This window comes from Chiloscyllium punctatum, chromosome 32 (assembly GCF_047496795.1).
Source record: "Chiloscyllium punctatum isolate Juve2018m chromosome 32, sChiPun1.3, whole genome shotgun sequence".
Lineage (NCBI taxonomy): Eukaryota > Metazoa > Chordata > Chondrichthyes > Orectolobiformes > Hemiscylliidae > Chiloscyllium > Chiloscyllium punctatum.
This window is the reverse complement of record NC_092770.1, coordinates 45,819,027-45,836,192: the sequence shown is the minus strand read 5'-3', so window position 1 is coordinate 45,836,192 and position 17,166 is coordinate 45,819,027. Positions and strand designations below refer to the sequence as shown.

At 39.6% G+C, this 17,166-nt stretch overlaps 1 protein-coding gene across 2 annotated transcripts in view; it reads left to right on the top strand.

Annotated features, from left to right (window-relative positions):
• LOC140458133 (voltage-dependent L-type calcium channel subunit alpha-1C-like) overlaps positions 1-17,166 on the top strand; it is a 703,829-nt gene that overhangs the window by 165,156 nt on the left and 521,507 nt on the right. For both annotated transcript variants that reach the window (XM_072552243.1, XM_072552244.1), the window contains exon 4: positions 13,934-14,073. In XM_072552243.1, coding sequence (XP_072408344.1) covers positions 13,934-14,073 — 140 coding nt within the window. The remainder of the gene's footprint in view (positions 1-13,933; positions 14,074-17,166) is intronic.

Sequence of the window (17,166 nt, the reverse complement as noted above, 5' to 3'; positions counted from 1 at the left end):
CAAGGTGTTATAAAAGCATAGACCATAAGACATAGGAGCAGTAATTACGCTGTTTGCCCCATTAAATCTGCTCCACCAATCAATCATAGCTGACAAGTTTCTCAACCTCATTCTCTCTGTAACCTTTGATCCCCTTGATAATCAAGAACCTATCTATCTCTGCCTTAAACATACTCCAGACCTGGTCTCCACAGCCTGCCTTAGCAATGAATTCCATAGATTCACCACTGTGGCTAAAAGTGTTTCTCCTCATCTCTGTTCTAAAGGGTCTTCCCTTTTCTCTAAAGCTGTGCTCTCTGGTCCTCATCAGCCCGCTAACATTGGGGAACATCTTTCCAATGTGCACTCTGTTCAGGCCATTCGGTATTATGTATGTTTCAATCAGATCCCTCTCCTCATCCTTCTAAATTCTTTTGAATATTGACTCAGAGTCCTCATATGTTAGGCCTTTCATTCCTGGGATCATTCTTGTGTAAGGTAGGTTTTACTGGAAATTCTACGTGATTCTACCACATTTCTCATCATAGCTGTAATTGTTCATATACAAGATTCTGTCATATAAAAGTTGATCAGCATTCTTTACTGAACTAATGTAGTAATTCGTGATTATTTCCAATGTGTACCAAAGTTGTCGAAGAGTATTAAATTCAGGATGCAAGTATGCTGTACAGGTCGTTCTGCTGTAATGCACATTTCGTTAATGCAAATTTATTGTAACACGATTGACGAATTGGGGACACTTTCTAAAGCACCATCTTTTAAAACATGTTGGCTGTAGTGTGATTACATTGCCAATGCTTGAAGTGCTGTTTCTAAAGCATATTTTTTTCTATAATGTGGGGTTTCACAAGAATGCAACCATTGCGTTATAGAACTACCCGTACTTACAAATATGATATACATAGAGGAATCTGACATAATGCTGCAAGGAGCATTAAATCTGTTGAAAACTTTAGTGATGCTCCTTCCATAATAGATTTAAAGTCGATGTATTGTCTTGCTTCCATTAAACATCTGGGAGGCATATTTCTCTAAACGGATAATGATTGTATACAGGTAAAAACAAGGACTGCAGATGCTGGAAACCAGATTCTAGATTAGAGTGGTGCTGGAAAAGCACAGCAGTTCAGGCAGCATCTGAGGAGCAGGAAAATCGATGTTTCGGGAAAAAGCCTATTCCTGATGAAGGGCTTTTGCCCGAAACGTCTATTTTCCTGCTCTGATGCTGCCTGAACTGCTGTGCTTTTCCAGCATCACTCTAATCTAGAAAATGATTGTATACAGTTTATTTGGATAACTGCCAAGCAAAACAAAGAGTTATGAATAGACGGCTTGCAACAAATTATCTGATATACTTTGCATTACTGCAAAATGTCAAAACTGTCAGGTCCCAGCTCTGATGAAGGGTTATGCCCGAAATGTCGACTCTTTTGCTCCTCAGATGCTGCTGATCTGCTTCGCTTTTTCCAGCGCCACACTTTATTGAATCTGACTTCTCCAGCACCTGCAGTCGTCACTATCTCCTAATTACTGCAAAAGCTTAAAGCTAATAATGAATGTGAAGTAGCCTGGTTCACTTACACAAGTTAAATATGCATTGATTGGTGATTTCTGGCTACTTAAGCTGGTATTTGCAAACCACTTTTGGATATCATAAGCAAGGACAACGGTACAACATATGTTTGGAATGTTTCAATCCCTGGTGCATTTAGAAACAATTGACACGTTTACATATATAATATTAGCAAAGTTATTAATACAATTCTAAAGAAGAGACACAAGAAATTGACTCATTCCATTGATGTCACAAGACCCTCATGAGTTTCTCTCTCATTTGTTGTTTTTATTTAAAATTATCTTTACTTTGACACTTTGTCCTGTCATTTATTTTAGCAGACAATGAGTGTCATTTTTTGCATATAATCATTGTTTTCAGAGGGAAGGATTTTCAGTATAGTTAGCTACCGTTTGGCACACAACAGAGACAATCCATTTCAACAATGAACATTGTGTCCTTTGACAAAGTTATCAAAATGCCACTGTGACAGATAGGGAAGTCTTTAGCATCCTTTTACAGAATAGGTTTTGATACTTTTCTTTAGTCTGTAGTAACCTTTGCAGATAAAGGTCGCTGTTCCTTATTGTCTTTAGGTATTTTGCAGATAGCTGAAACTGTAGCAAATGTGAAATTTTTCAGGAGAGTGCTCCAAACATGTCTTTTGTAGACAGAGTCATAGAATCATACAACATAGAAGAGGCCCTTCAGCCAATGAAATCTGTGCCAATCTTTCTACATTTTCAAGCAGTTGGCCCATAATCTAGATTGGTATGATATTTCAAGTGCTCATTCTCATACTTTTTCAAGGTTGTGAAATTTCCCACCTTTATTACCATTTCAAGCTGTGCATTCTAGATTCCTACCATACTCTGGGTGAAAAATCTTTTCTCCGATTCCCCTCTCAATTTCTTGTGCTTCACCTTAAAATTGTGCACGCTTGTTATTGACCATTCAACTATGGAGAACAGCTGCTTCCAACTTGTTCCCCTCATACTACTCTACACCTCAATTTGGTATCCCCTCCCTGCCCCAGCTTTCTCTCCTCGAAAGAAAGTAATTCAAGCTTATCCAGCCTTTGTTCATAGCTAAAATGCTTCAGCCCAAGCAACATCCTGGTGCACTTTCTCTGCACTCCTTCAAGTCATATCCTTCCTGTGATGTGGTAACCAGAACTGCACACTGTATTCCAGCTGTGGCTGAACAAAACTTTTCCACAGTTCCAACATGGCCTCCCTGGGCCATGGCTGATAAAGGCAAGTGTTCCTTTACCACCTTATTAAGCTGTTCTGCCACCTTTAGGGATGTTTGTACAAGCATCCCAAGATCCCTATGTTCCTTTGAGCTTCCTAGTGTCCTGCCATTTATTGAGTACTCCCTTATTTTGATACTTCTTCCTAAGTTCATCACCGTGCATCATCTCACAGTTTTCAGAGTTAAAATCCATCTGTCACTGATCTGCCGAGTTGACCAACCTTTTATTTCTAGGACAAGCCCATATATCTTACTGTAACCGAAGACCTCCTTATTCACTATTAACCACCTGCCCAATCTTTGTCATTGCAAACTCACCCCCTATATTTTCATCTGCATCATACATATATCACAAATGATAAGGGACTCAGCACTGATATCTGTGGCTGGACACTGGGCCCTAATCTCTCTCACACCTCTGTTTCCTACCGCTAAGCCAATTTTGGATCTATCTTGCCCGGATACCCTGGTCTCTTGAACATTTAGTTCTTTATCAGTCTCCCATGTGGAATGTTGTCAAAGGCTTCACTGAAATCCATATATAGAGGAACCTCGATTATCAAGCATTTGATTAACCATCCAGATCGTAAGGTCCCAATGCTTGGCTCAACAATGTTATTCAGCATTTGATTATCCAGAATTAGATTAACCGAATGAAATAGTCCCCGCCTGTGTCCTTTGGATAATTGAGGTTCCTCTGGAAACTACATCAACTGCATTCCTCTCATCTGTACACCTCATCAGCTCCTTGAAAAATTCAATCAAATTTGTTAGGCATGATTTGCCCCTCACAAAGCCATGCTGATTATCCCTAAACAAACCTTGCTTCTGTCAGTGAAGATTGATTCTTTCCTTCAGAATTTTCTCCAGTAATGTCCCTACCACTGTAGTGAGATTCACTGGTCTGTAATTCCCTGGTTTATCCCTACCACCCTCCTCGAGAAGCAAAACCTCATTTGCTGTTGTGCAGTCCTCTGGCATCTTCCCTGTGGCCATAGATAACTAGAAATTTGGGTCAAAGCCCCTGTAATTCCATCCCTCACCTCCCACAGCAGCCTTGGGATTTGTCCGCTTTTAAGCCTGCCAAAACTTCCAATATTCCCTCACTCCCTGTGTCGATCTGCTCAAGAATCTTACAGTCTGTCTCTGTTGCCAAATTCTGTACCTATATCCTACTTTTCCCATGTGAAAACAGGAGTGAAGTACATGTTGGGCAAGTTAAAATCCTCAAATTACACATTGTTATGCACACCTCAATGAAAGGTTTACACATTTGATCCTCTCTTGCTGGCTGACTGTTTAGGACCAATAATACACTTCCAGCAATGTGACTGCCCCCTTTAAATCTAAGGTCAGAGTTTTTTAAAATGAATTTAGCCTTTCTCGTAGATCAGATGACCTTTGCAGCCAAAATAGCACTATGTCCAGGCTCATTTAAAGGTATTTTCTTCGAAACAAATATCAGTCAACTAAAGATGAAGAGCTCATGTATCACAACTTAGTGACAATTGAATATTTACAATTTGAAACGAGCAGCCTCAAAATTAATTTTTGTTTTTAAACACCTAAGGCACCTATTGCACCCATTTTCCTCACCTTTTCTTCAACATAATTAATACAAAATCCTTTATATAAGATGCTATAATTATATTGAATTATATCCAGTTATGTTACCAACGGGACAAATTAATCTGATTTAAGAGGCATCAAGTTTGCACCTTGAACTATAAATGCTTAAATATACTTTCGATAAGTTTAAAACCTGTAAACTCAAATTAGAACTGTTTTACACTTGGAAGACTAAACTGTGCTAATAGTCCTGAAATTGAATAAGTGGTTTCCTTGATTACCTGCTACTCTTCAGTGATTCAGGTCATTGCTGTAAGACTTATTCTAATCTCTTAACAAAGTTATAACAGAAGGTCAGTTCAATCTTACAAAATCTCTAGAGGAGGAAAAAAGAATTCTCAGAGATACCATCATACACAGTATTCAGGGAACTCTTCATTACCATATGTATAAGTCTAGAAATTCAGAATATTGAAACTATTATTCAAGTTGAAACCTTCCATTCCAGATTCATTAATCTTTATCAACTTAAAGTAATACAAACAGAAATCGCTGGAGAAAATCAACATTTCCAGCAGCATCTGTGGAAAGAGAAACAGAATTTAAGTTTTGAGTCCAATATGACTTCTTCTGAAATTGTGTTATAGTGGACTAAAATGTTAACTCTCTTTATCTCTCCACAGATTCTGCTAGACCCATTGGATTTCTCCAGCACTTTCTGTTTTATTTCGCATTTTTAGCATTGACAGTATTTTGCTTTTATAGTAAAACAAGTTCAGTTAGCATATGGGCAATTTTGCATATGCTTTGCTTATGTTGACGATTTGGAATAAATCACTCCAAAGTTAAACTATTGCTGAGCCACCCACACACTGCGTATAACATTATCCATATTTTCATCCATATTTTTAAAGAAAATAGTTTAGGTAGGTCCCACAGAATGATAGCTTCAAGGGATAACTTCTAGACACAATCAAGGTGTGTATTATTTTAACAGACTTATCTTCCTGGGTAGTAGACACATTAAACTTCTGGTGGATTGTGGATCTTGAAATATTGCAAATATTTGCCTACATTGCAAATCTTACATATTGTCATGTCGCCAAAACATGATTCTGGAAGATACCACTTAGATTAAACAGAAAAGATTCTTTCCAGAACAGTTTAATGAAACTTCAGTGAGAAAAACACGTTAAAAAGCAAAACTAGATGACCGAACATCAAAACATACTAGTAATTAACTAATACTATTAAAACCCAAAAAGAAGCTCAGTAGACTAAAAGAGAAGTTGGTCATCCTGTTCGTGATCTCCCAGGAAAGGATTAGTCCAATGATAAGCCATATGCACTAAAGAATCCAGCAGATTTGTCTATTGCTGGTTTGTTTCCATCCGACTAAATATGTTTCACTTTAAATACTTGCACATATTATCTAATAAATAAAGCCAAGTACTGTGCATGTTGGACTTCTAAAATAAAAACAAAGTGCTGGAAAACTCAGCAGGTCTGGTACCACCTATGGAGAGAAAAAAAAGAGAGTCTAATGATGCTTGTTCAGAACTAATTCTTCCAGGGTGGTTTAATAAGATTCAACATTTGATATTTCTGCAATATTATGACAAACTGTTTAGTGAATGTTATTATGGATATATCAAAAAAATACACATGTAAGAGAATCAATTACTTTCATCCCCTTGTGTTAATTGATGCAGTATGGGTGCAATCTTAACCGAATATATGTACATCTTGCAATGAGACCAGTAGAGTTTCAAACAATCAGAATTTTAGCATGATGACAATCCTTGTTCATTTGCTCTCTATTCAAAGGTGTTCAGACAAGAGCCAGAATGATAGCAGAAAGATTGTTTCTGAAATAAACAAAAGGTAAAATGATGGAAGATGTGAGATGCTTGCACTCTACTTGTCGATATAGTTCTCTCTCTGTGTTGTAGAGGGCGTGCTGGAGGCAGTGACAGCCAGAAGGAGGTCCTCTTTCAAGTGGTTTCAAGGAAGGAGCCAGCTATCTACATGAAGCAAGTGTAGAACTTAGAACAGTATAGTACAGGCCCTTTGGCCCTCAATGTTGTGCCAGCCTTTTATCCTACTCTAAGATCAAACTAACCTCAGTACCTTTAATTGTACAATCTTCCATGTGCCTATCCAAGAGTCACTTAAATGTTCCTAATAAATGTAAATGAAAGTATCAGAGGCTATGAACAGGATTATGGAGCTCATGACCAGGTTTCAGTGTCAATCAAAATTTAATTACCTCATTAGGTGAGTTTAATATAATTCTAGGTGACTTCCATCACTTCCTGAATTCCCAGCATACTCATGCACAACATTCATCTAACCAACAGTCTGGGTAGTTTTACACAGTCTTGGTACTTTTCCTCCAGGCATGTCCTCAAACCTCCACTTGAATAACCAGCGTTCAAAATATACCATCAATCTGTGCTTTTCTCACACTCCTTTCTCAGAGTCATCCTTCTCAAAAATTTTACTTCAAACCTCAGCAAATATTACGCTTCTCACACTCTTAAGTCACTGCTTTCTCAATTTGCATGAGAAAAGAGTATGCAACTTCATAGAGCGGCAGAATACTGAGTTTCAGACTTCAACCAAAGCCACTTTTGCTACATTGGAGGAAGACACCTAAAACATAGGCAGTGAGAATCATAAAAAACTTTACAATGAAAGAGAGTCACTTAGAGACCTGGTGAAAATATTAGATAATACATTGACACTTGAAACTAATAGTAGTATTATTTTGATGTCACAATAAATTGAAATGTTGTGATATGCACAGTGCAGAATTTGAAACAGCAATAACTATTCATAAAGATCTTTTAAGGGTGTAGGAGCAGCTAGTGAAGATTAGTCCAAGGAGTCATCAGAAGAGGACAAGCTCATTGAGGTTGCATTGTTAGGTACCTCATGTTGATCCTCCACTAGCACTAATAACATACACCTTGGCTGCTAGAGTACATAGTGAGGTACATATCACATGTGAACAGGATCAGGTGTTAAGAGGGACAACTCTAACAATCCTAATTGGAGGGTGCAGGTGGCCAGAACAAATATGCTTTTGGAGTTCTGCACAAAAAGGACACTTCAGGAGCAATAATAGGAAATGAGTGTGTTTCTGTCAGCAATGTGAGCCAGTGTGCACCTTTAAAGAGAGAGTTTGAAGGAGTCCATCTCTAACATAAGTGCTATGGTGTCTCAGCCATTTGCACTGCTAATACTCACCTCTGTGGAAAATGGCCAATGGCATGGAGAATCAGGCGGTCAACTGGGTGTATGCTGGGCATGATAAACAACCTGCATTCTCTGCTTGTGCCTGTTGGAACAAAGCTTTACCTGTGTGACTTAAAGTGTGTTTTGTAACTCTTGACTAGCAGAGAAGCACAGATATATCAAAAGAGGGGAAATGAGAACGATGCCTTCTCAAGAGCGTTCTGCTTCTCATCCCTTTCTCCTCTTAACCACTGCCATGTCCTAGTATATTCTGAACTTCCAGGGAGGAGAAAGTGTATACTGTAGATCAGAGTTGAGAATGTAGTGCTGGAAACGCACAGCCGGTCAGGAGGAGCAGGAGAATCGATGTTTCGGGCAAAAGCTCTTCATCAGGAATGAGGCTTGTGAGCCAAGAGGATGGAGAGATAAATAGGAAAGGGTGTCTGAGTAGGTTTCCTCCGGGTGCTCTGATTTCCTCTGGTACAGGTTAGCTGAATTGGCTGTGCTAAATTGCCCATAGTGATAGATGCATTAGTCAGAGGGAAATGGGTCTGGGTGGGTTACTCTTCAGAGGGTCGGTGTGGACTGGTTGGGTCGATGGGCCTGTTTCCACACAGTAGGGAACCTAATCTAATCTAAATAGCAAATTGGTGGGACAACACCTCCTCTTCTGCCTGAGCAGCCTACAGCCCGGAAGACTCAACATTAAGTTCTCCAATTTCAAATAACCTCCCTTCCCAGCCCCTCCCCCCTCCCTTCCCAGCCCCTCCCCCCTCCCTTCCATTCCTGTCAGCCACCCACTGGAGTCATCCCTCCCATCGACCTATCAGGTCATACCCTCTTCATTTATTCCTCCCTCACCACCCTGCCCCTTTATCTGCAGCTACTCTTAAACCCACTCATAGGCTTGAAGAAGGGTTACACTTGAAATGTCGACTTCTCCACCTCCTGATGCTCCCTGGCTTGCTGTGTTCTCCCAACCTCCTGCTTGTCGACTACCATTCAATCATGGCTGATAAGCTTCTCAATTCCATATCCCTGCTTTCTTCCCATAACCCTCGATCCCCTGGATACTCAAGAACCTATTATCTCACTGTTAAATATACTCAATGACCTGGCTAAACTTATGTTAAATTTTCATTCCCGGGACCATTCTCATGAACCTCCTCTGAACACGCTCCAGGCCAGTACATCCTTCCTGAGATATGGGGCCCAAAACTGTGCACAATACTCCAAATGTGGCCTGACCAGAGTTATAGAGCCTCAGAAGTACATCTCTCCTTTTATATTCAAGTCAAAGATGGCATTGACCTTCTTAAATACTGACTCCATCTGCAAGTTTGCCTTGAGGGAATCCTGGACTAGAACCCCCAAGTCTCCTTGCACTTCAGACTTCTGAATTTTCTCCTCATTTAGAAAATAGTATATGCCTCTATTCTTCCTACCAAAGTGCATGACCTCACATTTTCCCACTTGCCACTTCTTTGCCCACTCTGTGAACCTGTCCAAATCCTTCTGCAGCCTCCCTGCCTTCTCAATGCTACTTATCCCTCTACTTATCTTTGTATTGTCTGCAAATTTAGCCAGAATGCCCTCAGGTCCTTCATCTAGATCGTTAATGTATAAAGTGAAAAGTTGTCCTAACACTGAGCCTTGCGAAACACCACTTGTCACTGACTGCCATTCTGAGATGGACCCTGTTATCCCCACTCTCTGCTTTCTGCCAGACAGCCAAGCTTGTATCCATGCTAGTACCCTGTCTCTGACACCATGGGCCCTTATCTTACTCAGTAGTCTTCTGTGTGGAATCTTGTCAAAGGCCTTCTTGAAGTCCAGGCAGATAACATCCATTGGCTATCATTAGGGAAGTAACAAGCATGTTAGATCAAAGAATTCTAGCAGATTTGTCAAGCATGACCTTCCCTTGATGAAACCATGCTGACTTTGCCCTATTCTACCTTACATTTCCAAGTATTCAGAAATCTCATCCTTCACAATGGATTCCAGGATCTGACCCATGAGGTTCGACTAATTGGTCCATAATTTTCCCTCTTTTGCCACCTTCTGCACTAACTAAATCAATAACAGAGAGCATTGGTGTGCAAACAACCTTGTGTCAACAGCAAAGAATTAAAAGGGAACCAAAGAGAAAGAAAGCAACTCCACTATTGTCCATACAGTGTGGCACCCAGGACTTTACACAATACTCCAGCTGAGGTCAAGTAAGTATTTTATACAAGTTCAACATCACTTCCTTGCTCTGATACTCTATTCCTTATTAGTAAAGCCCAGGATGCAGATTCATGAAATTATTTTTCCAACTGCCTGCCTTTTCAATGATTTATGCACATTTATACTACAGGTCCATCTGCTCCTACATCTCCTTTAGAATCGTACACGTTTTTTTAAAGTTGTGTCTCAATATTCTTTTTTCCAAAATACATTACTTCAGTAAATTGTGACAAGTTTATGGTAGTGGACTAGAAATCAAACCAGCAAATATTTCCCATTTACCTTCCTGATAAACTCCAGTTAAAAGAAAACACTCACCAGGTTTCTGTACAGAGGAACCTTAATTATCCGAACGAGATGGGCAGTCACTATTTCGTTCGGATAATTGTTTCCTTTTTCCTCGCTCTGCCTCCCTCTCTCTCAGGGTTTGTTTCTGAGCAGACACACACTTGTGTGTAAGGGACCTGCAGCATTGCTGATGCTTTCCCCCAACCCCCTCAATCGGTTCAATGAGATGAATGCAGCGAGCACTTGCTCAGTCCGCTCCCTGTTCGGGAATCTATGCACCACGTGCAAGTCCTACTCCCGTCTGCCCGCCAACCCTTCCCCTTGCACCACTATCTGCCTCCCTCTGGGGCAGCCAGACTGGACACCAATAGTAAGACAGCTGCTGCCTTTGGGGGATGAGTCTCAAAGTAGCATACACACACACACAACTTTTTTACTGCAACTTTTTGACAAGTTCCACCTTTGACAATGTTGGAGAAATTATCTTGGGAAGTGGCGTTCAGGGTACACCCACGTAGAACCTCAGGGAAAGTGTGGTGGGGGTGAGAGAGAGAGACGGCGGACCATCATTCATTTGGAGACGGTGCCTGGGCTCCCATTAATGTCCAGGACTGTTCTCAGCAGCATTTCAGTAAGCCGGGTTCATCTTGAACAGGCACGATCACTGTTGAAACGCCTCTTTGAATTTGTCCTTTCACTGTCTTTGACAGTGTTTTATTCCTCTTCAGTAAGGGATTTGCAGAGAAAAGTGAGTGGAAAACTATTAGGTATTACAAGTATCTCCATACATGAGAGAGAAAGAGACATAGAACGTTTTCTGTTTTTCTTTCTTTGCAGGCTACGTGAATGTCTGCTGCCTTGGTCTCTTAGAAACCATAGTAATTTGATCAGGAGCCAATCAAAATATTGTTGTCAAGCAGTTTTCCTTAGTTCAAAATTCATCAGCGTTGTGGTCTCTGTTTCTGCTCTCTGTTCCAGGAAAAAACAAAGTTGTATACAATTCACAAGGTACTCCAGTAAAAATGATTTTAAAACTACAGCAATCTCTTTGCACAGTTCCCTTAGCTTAAAGTACTAACTTAATTGTTGTCATCCACAGTGTGAAGCTAAATGAAATAAAAGGTAGTTTTTACATGCTTCTTTGCATTAAACTTCATCTGCCATCAATGTGCCTACTCCACTGACTTGCCTCTGACCTTTTTGAAGTTCAAAACTGACTTCCTCATAGTTTACAATGCTTTCAAGTTTTGTACTACTGGCAAACTTTGTAATTGTTCTCCACGCACTAAGATCTAAATCATTAATATGTATTTGGAAAAGTAATGATCTGAACAGCCAATCCTGGAAAACTTCAAGCTTCCTCCAGCCTGAAAAAGATCCATGGACCACTACTCTGTTTTGTATCACTCAGCCAATTTTGGATGCATGTTGCTCCTGTCCCTTTTATTCCATATGGTACAACTTTTCTCGAAACTGTTATGTATTAAACATCTTCTGGAAGTCTACGAACGCTACAAGAAGGTATTACCCTCATTGACCTTTTTTGATAAATCTTGAAAAAACCCCAGAAAGTTAGTTAAGCACATTTTTCCCATTTAGTCATCAATGTTGACTCATCTGAATAAATATTTGTTTCTAGAAGCTTAGCCACGATTAAGTTAAGCTGAATCATCTGCAATTGTTACAATTATTCCTTACAATCTCTTTTTGAGTGAGGTTGTGATGTTTTCAATCTTCCAGTGTCTGATATCTCCCAAGTCTGGGGAAGACTGAAAGATTAGTCCAGTGCTCCTGCAGTTACACTCTCTCTGACAAACGAGGACATCATAGACTGGTAAACTTCCTCTTGAAGAATCCAAAATCACACGACATCAGCTTATACTCCAAAAATTTGAAATCACAAGCTTTTTAAGTGCTGCTGTTTTGTCAGGTAAAGTTCAGAGTGGCACATTGGCACAGAACAGAGAGCAGAGAGATCAAAAGATCATAATAATGGTATGAGTGGAGTGTCAATACGTTGAATAATAAGTCTCTACAGGTGATCAAAAATATCAGACGGTGGAAGTAAAGTGTCAATAGCTGAATAGCATGTGATGGGGATGACCTATAATCCGATTAATTCAGGCAGAGAGATAATTACAGAAAGTTAAAAATTAGACAAACTAAATGGCTGGTGTAACATGATAGGAAAAATAATTGCATATCGAGGGTCAACCAAAGTAACAAGTAATCCAAAACTGTACAAACTAATCAGATCAATCTCATTCTTAGACACACACATTGCCATCAAGGATGGAAACCTCTTATCTCACTCTACTACATGTCCATGGATGAGCTCACTTCTCTAGCTGCCATCCTAAACATGTTAAAGAAGCCATACTCTACAGTCAAGCCTTACATATACACCAGATCTGCTCAGACGACGAGGAATGCGACAGACAAAGACGCTGAAAGATGCCCTCCTAAGAATGGGATGCAATGCTCAACTCATCAATCGCCAGATCTAATGTGCCACAGCAAAAAACTGCAATGAACTCCTCAGAAGACAGACACAAAACAGGACCGGTTGAGTACCCTTCGTCATCCAATACTTCCTGGAGCAGAGAAACTATGCCATGTTGTTCGCAGCTGTCAACATGTCATTGATGAGGATGAACATCTCACTAGGGTCATCCCTGAACCTTCACTTCTTCTTGCCTTCAAACTACCACCAAATCTAAAATAGATCTTCATGCGCAGCAAACTACCCAGCCTTGAGGACAACACAACCCTTCCACAGAAACCTCTGCAAGACATATTGGAACATCGACATGAGTACTACCTTCACATGTTGGAACACCACCCACTATGTACAAAGCCAATGTTGGCTGGCTGTCAGTTAATTGTGACAGGGTAATTTAATGGAGCAAAATAAAGCACATAACGTGCTTCCTCTTATGCCGCCATCATCCCTCTGCCCTATATGAAACTGAATGTATGTACCTTTCACCCATCTACATGGAGCACTAGATTGCAAAGAACTATATTGTTGTTCTCTTCAGGAGCTAATTTACACAGTAGATTTACCAGATTCATCTAATTTCTGGAGGAATGAAAGGCTTTTCATAATACTCAGTTCTATTTGTGAAATCTCAATATTCAAAGAAATAAAGAAATAACATCTTCCACATATACTCAAGGTTATGGTGTAAAGCCTAAGATATACAGAAGTGTTCTAATTGTTTGTTTAAATGCAAATATGTTTTTAGAATGCCAATGACTTTTGAGTATAGCATTTGAATTAAACAAAATATTTTAAACTTGCTTTTATTGTTTGTCAAATAATTATGCGTTAAGCATGTAAAATATATCACACAAAGCAAACCTTTCTGTAGATACATTACTGTTCTTGTAGTTAAAACACTTCATCAGTTTATTAAAATTAAAATAACTGAGGAGCATTACTATAGTAGTAAAGTAAATGCTAATTATAGAAACAAGTACAGGTCTACTTGGATAGGAGTAGCACACACTGAGGCATATGAACATTCATTTGCAGATGTTAGGGTTTAAACATTCCTGATGAAGGCTTATGTCCGAAATGTTGACTGTCCTGCTCCTCAGATGCTACCTGACCTTCTGTGCTTTTCCAGTGCCACACTTTAACATACCTTGGGAAAGTATCCAGAAATCCTTTGACCAGTGCTATAATGTTTGTGTGTGATGAGAGGTTACATGTAATGACATATTTCTCAATTCAAATAAATTACAATTGTTACTGCAATAACACATTTTTCTCTTTTCTTCTACATGCAGGAGCGGGTGGAATATCTCTTTCTCATCATTTTCACAGTGGAAGCATTTTTGAAAGTAATAGCTTATGGGCTTCTGTTTCACCCTAATGCGTACCTCAGGAATGGCTGGAATTTACTGGATTTCATTATAGTGGTTGTAGGGTGAGTACAGATTTATTTTTGTCATCAAACTTATTTTTGTCATCAAACTTATTTTTGTCATTTAGGGGAGGCGATGGCCTAGCAGTATTATCATTGGACTGTTAACCTAGACTGGAGTTTGAATCTTGCCATGCTAATTGGTAGAGTGTGAATTCAATGAAAATCTGGAATTAAGAGTCTAATGATGACCATTAGATTGTTGATTGATGGATAAAAAATTTGGTTCACTAATGACCTTTGGGGAAAGAAACTGCCATACCTACATGTGGCTCGAGATCCACAACAATGTGGTGACTGTTATTAGGAATAGGCAATAAGTGCTCATCTAGCCAATGAAACCCTCATCCCATGAATATAAAAGAAGTTGCTTTCCTGCTACTTTTTTGATTCTGAATTAGGCTAAATTTTGCAGTAGGATCGAGTTGTAAGTTTTAAAAAAAACAACTTGTCATATACACGGACTTTAGTAAGGCGTTTGATAAGGTTCCCCAAGGTAAACTAATGGAGAAAGTGAAGTCACACAGAGTACAGGGTGTTCTATTTCAGCGGATAAAGAACTGGTTGAGCAACAGGAGACAGAGAGTAGTAGTTGAAGGGAGTTTCTCGAAATAGAGAAAGGTGACTGTGGTGTTCCACAGCGATCAGTGCTGGGGTCACTGGTGTTTGAGATATACGTAAATGATCTGGAAGAGGGCATTGTTAGTCTGATCAGTAAGTTTGCAGGTGACACGAAGGTTGGTGGAGTAGCAGAAAGCATAAGGGACTGTCAAAGAATACAAGAGAATATAGATAGACTGGAGAGTTGGGCGGAGAAGTGACAGATGGAATTCAGTCTGGGCAAATGTGAGGTGATGCAGTTTGGGAAGTCTAATTCTAGAGCGAACTATGCTGTAAAAGGAAGAGCCTTTGGAAAAGTTGATGAGTAGAGAGATCGGAGTCCTGAAAGTGGCTGCACAGGTGGATAGCGTGGTCAAGAAGGCATATGGAATGTTTGCCTTCATCGGACAGGGTATTGAGTGTAAGTGCTGGCAGGTCATGTTAAAATTGTACAAGACTTTGATTGGACACATTTAGAATACTGTATACAGTTCTGGTAGCCATATTACTGAAAGGATATGGATGCTTTGGAGAGGATGCAGAAAAGATTTACGAGGATGTTGCTTGGTATGGAAGGTGCTAGCTATGAAGAGAGGTTAAGTAGGTTAGGATTTTTTTTCATTAGAATAAAGTTGATTGAAGGGGGACCTGATTGAGATCTACAAAATCATGAAGGGTAGAGACAGGGTAGATAGAGATAAGCTTTTTCCCAGGGCGAGGGATTCGATAATGAGAGGTTACGCGTTCAAGGTGAGAGGTGGAAAGTTTAAGGGGGATACACGTGGAACGTATTTTACACAGATGATGGTAGGAGCATTGCCAGCAGAGTTAGTAGAGGCAGGCACAGTAGATTCACTTAAGGTGTGTTTAGACAGATGCATGAGTGGGTGGGGAGCAGAGAGATACAGATCCTTAGGAATTGGATGAGAAGTCTAGACTGTAAATTTTCTTTGTTCTTTATTCTTTGTTTGGACGTTCTTTTGAAAGCCATCACAGCCTGAGCCAGAGGTACACTCCCATCATGCCACTTGACCCTCTATTGTTTGAGTTACCTGCAGACTTCTACTCATGGGTGCCCAACCTGATTCACCAGCATATTTTGCCTGGAAATAGTCAATTAACTGGCCAGGACCATGATCCTGGTGGATTACATTTAAGAATAGCAGGTAAACTGCACTGAAGGGATGGGCCGAGGAGGTGGTGGTGGTGATGACGTGGGGAGGGTAGGTGTTGTGGTGTGGAAGGGCGTGGTTAGGAGGCGGCATCTTGAACACTTAAGATTGCTGTCAGCTACTGGGAGGGGAGTTGCTCTGAAAATGGGTTGATGTCTTTAAAGGCATCTAAAAATGTAAGAACCCTCTAAAGGTTTCCAATTCTTTTTTTAAAAAAAACAAGTGAGACCTGAATGTCTTTGAGGAAATCCCACCACAGGATGGCCTAATGATCATTGTTGCTCCAGAATTGGGTTCTGGTGGTTAAAGGATACATTATTTGCCTCTAGAGATGAGAAAATATCCCTTAAATGGTCCTATGCATTTGAGCAGACTGACCTACTCACCTCTGTGAAATACTCCAGATATATAAATGTGTCAGGGCCATCCTGATGCAATTCCCTTCTAAATATCTGCTGTCACCAAACTTCTTCCCATTCCAATCACCTTACCCACGAACTGGCCCCACCAACCACCATCACCACTCTGTCTTCGCACAGATGGGATATGCAATCCAATGTTTCAGATCTTTGACATTCCAACAGATCTTAAATGTAAACGGTTTTACTCTTTGTAGATGTGACTAGGCTAACATGGTACAAGGGTTTCTGTTTATTTTTTGTTTCAAATTACCAAAGTTTGCAGTAGTTTACTTTTATGTTAGTTCTGATACTGATTTGGGGATATTAAAGCATAGTGTTATTTATTATTGTCTTAAATATGTAATTACTGGCAATGTAATTACCCTAAATCATGAACTGGGATAGTGCACATCAGAATTGTAAACATTAAATTTTACTTTATTTTATGTCCAAAGTCACTGATATAAAGAGCCAAAGTAATACTTTTTACAAACAAACTTTTACAAGAAACAGAAAATATAGCTAAATGGACTCTTCCTATAGCATAATGATAGCACCTCTGTTACTTTATATAGGGAAATGACAAAAATTATTTACACAAAAGTCATGGCTGAAATGAAACTTATTTTCAAATTAGGGTATTTACAAGTAATTTAAACACACTCACGTGCTTAATATTATGTCACACCTTCCCATATTTCCCCTTTATAAAGATGTATCAAAGTGTACGCATTTATAATTAATTAATTATCTATAAGTGGAAATATTCCTTTAAATGTTCTCATAATTCCTTTATTTAAATTCAGGGCAATTGTGGAGTGTCGTTGCCTAATATCTTATACTTTTGGTAAGGATAATATTCCTAACACTAGGGGTGTAATCTTACAAGGATCTGAGTGATGTAGCCTATGACAAGATATGTG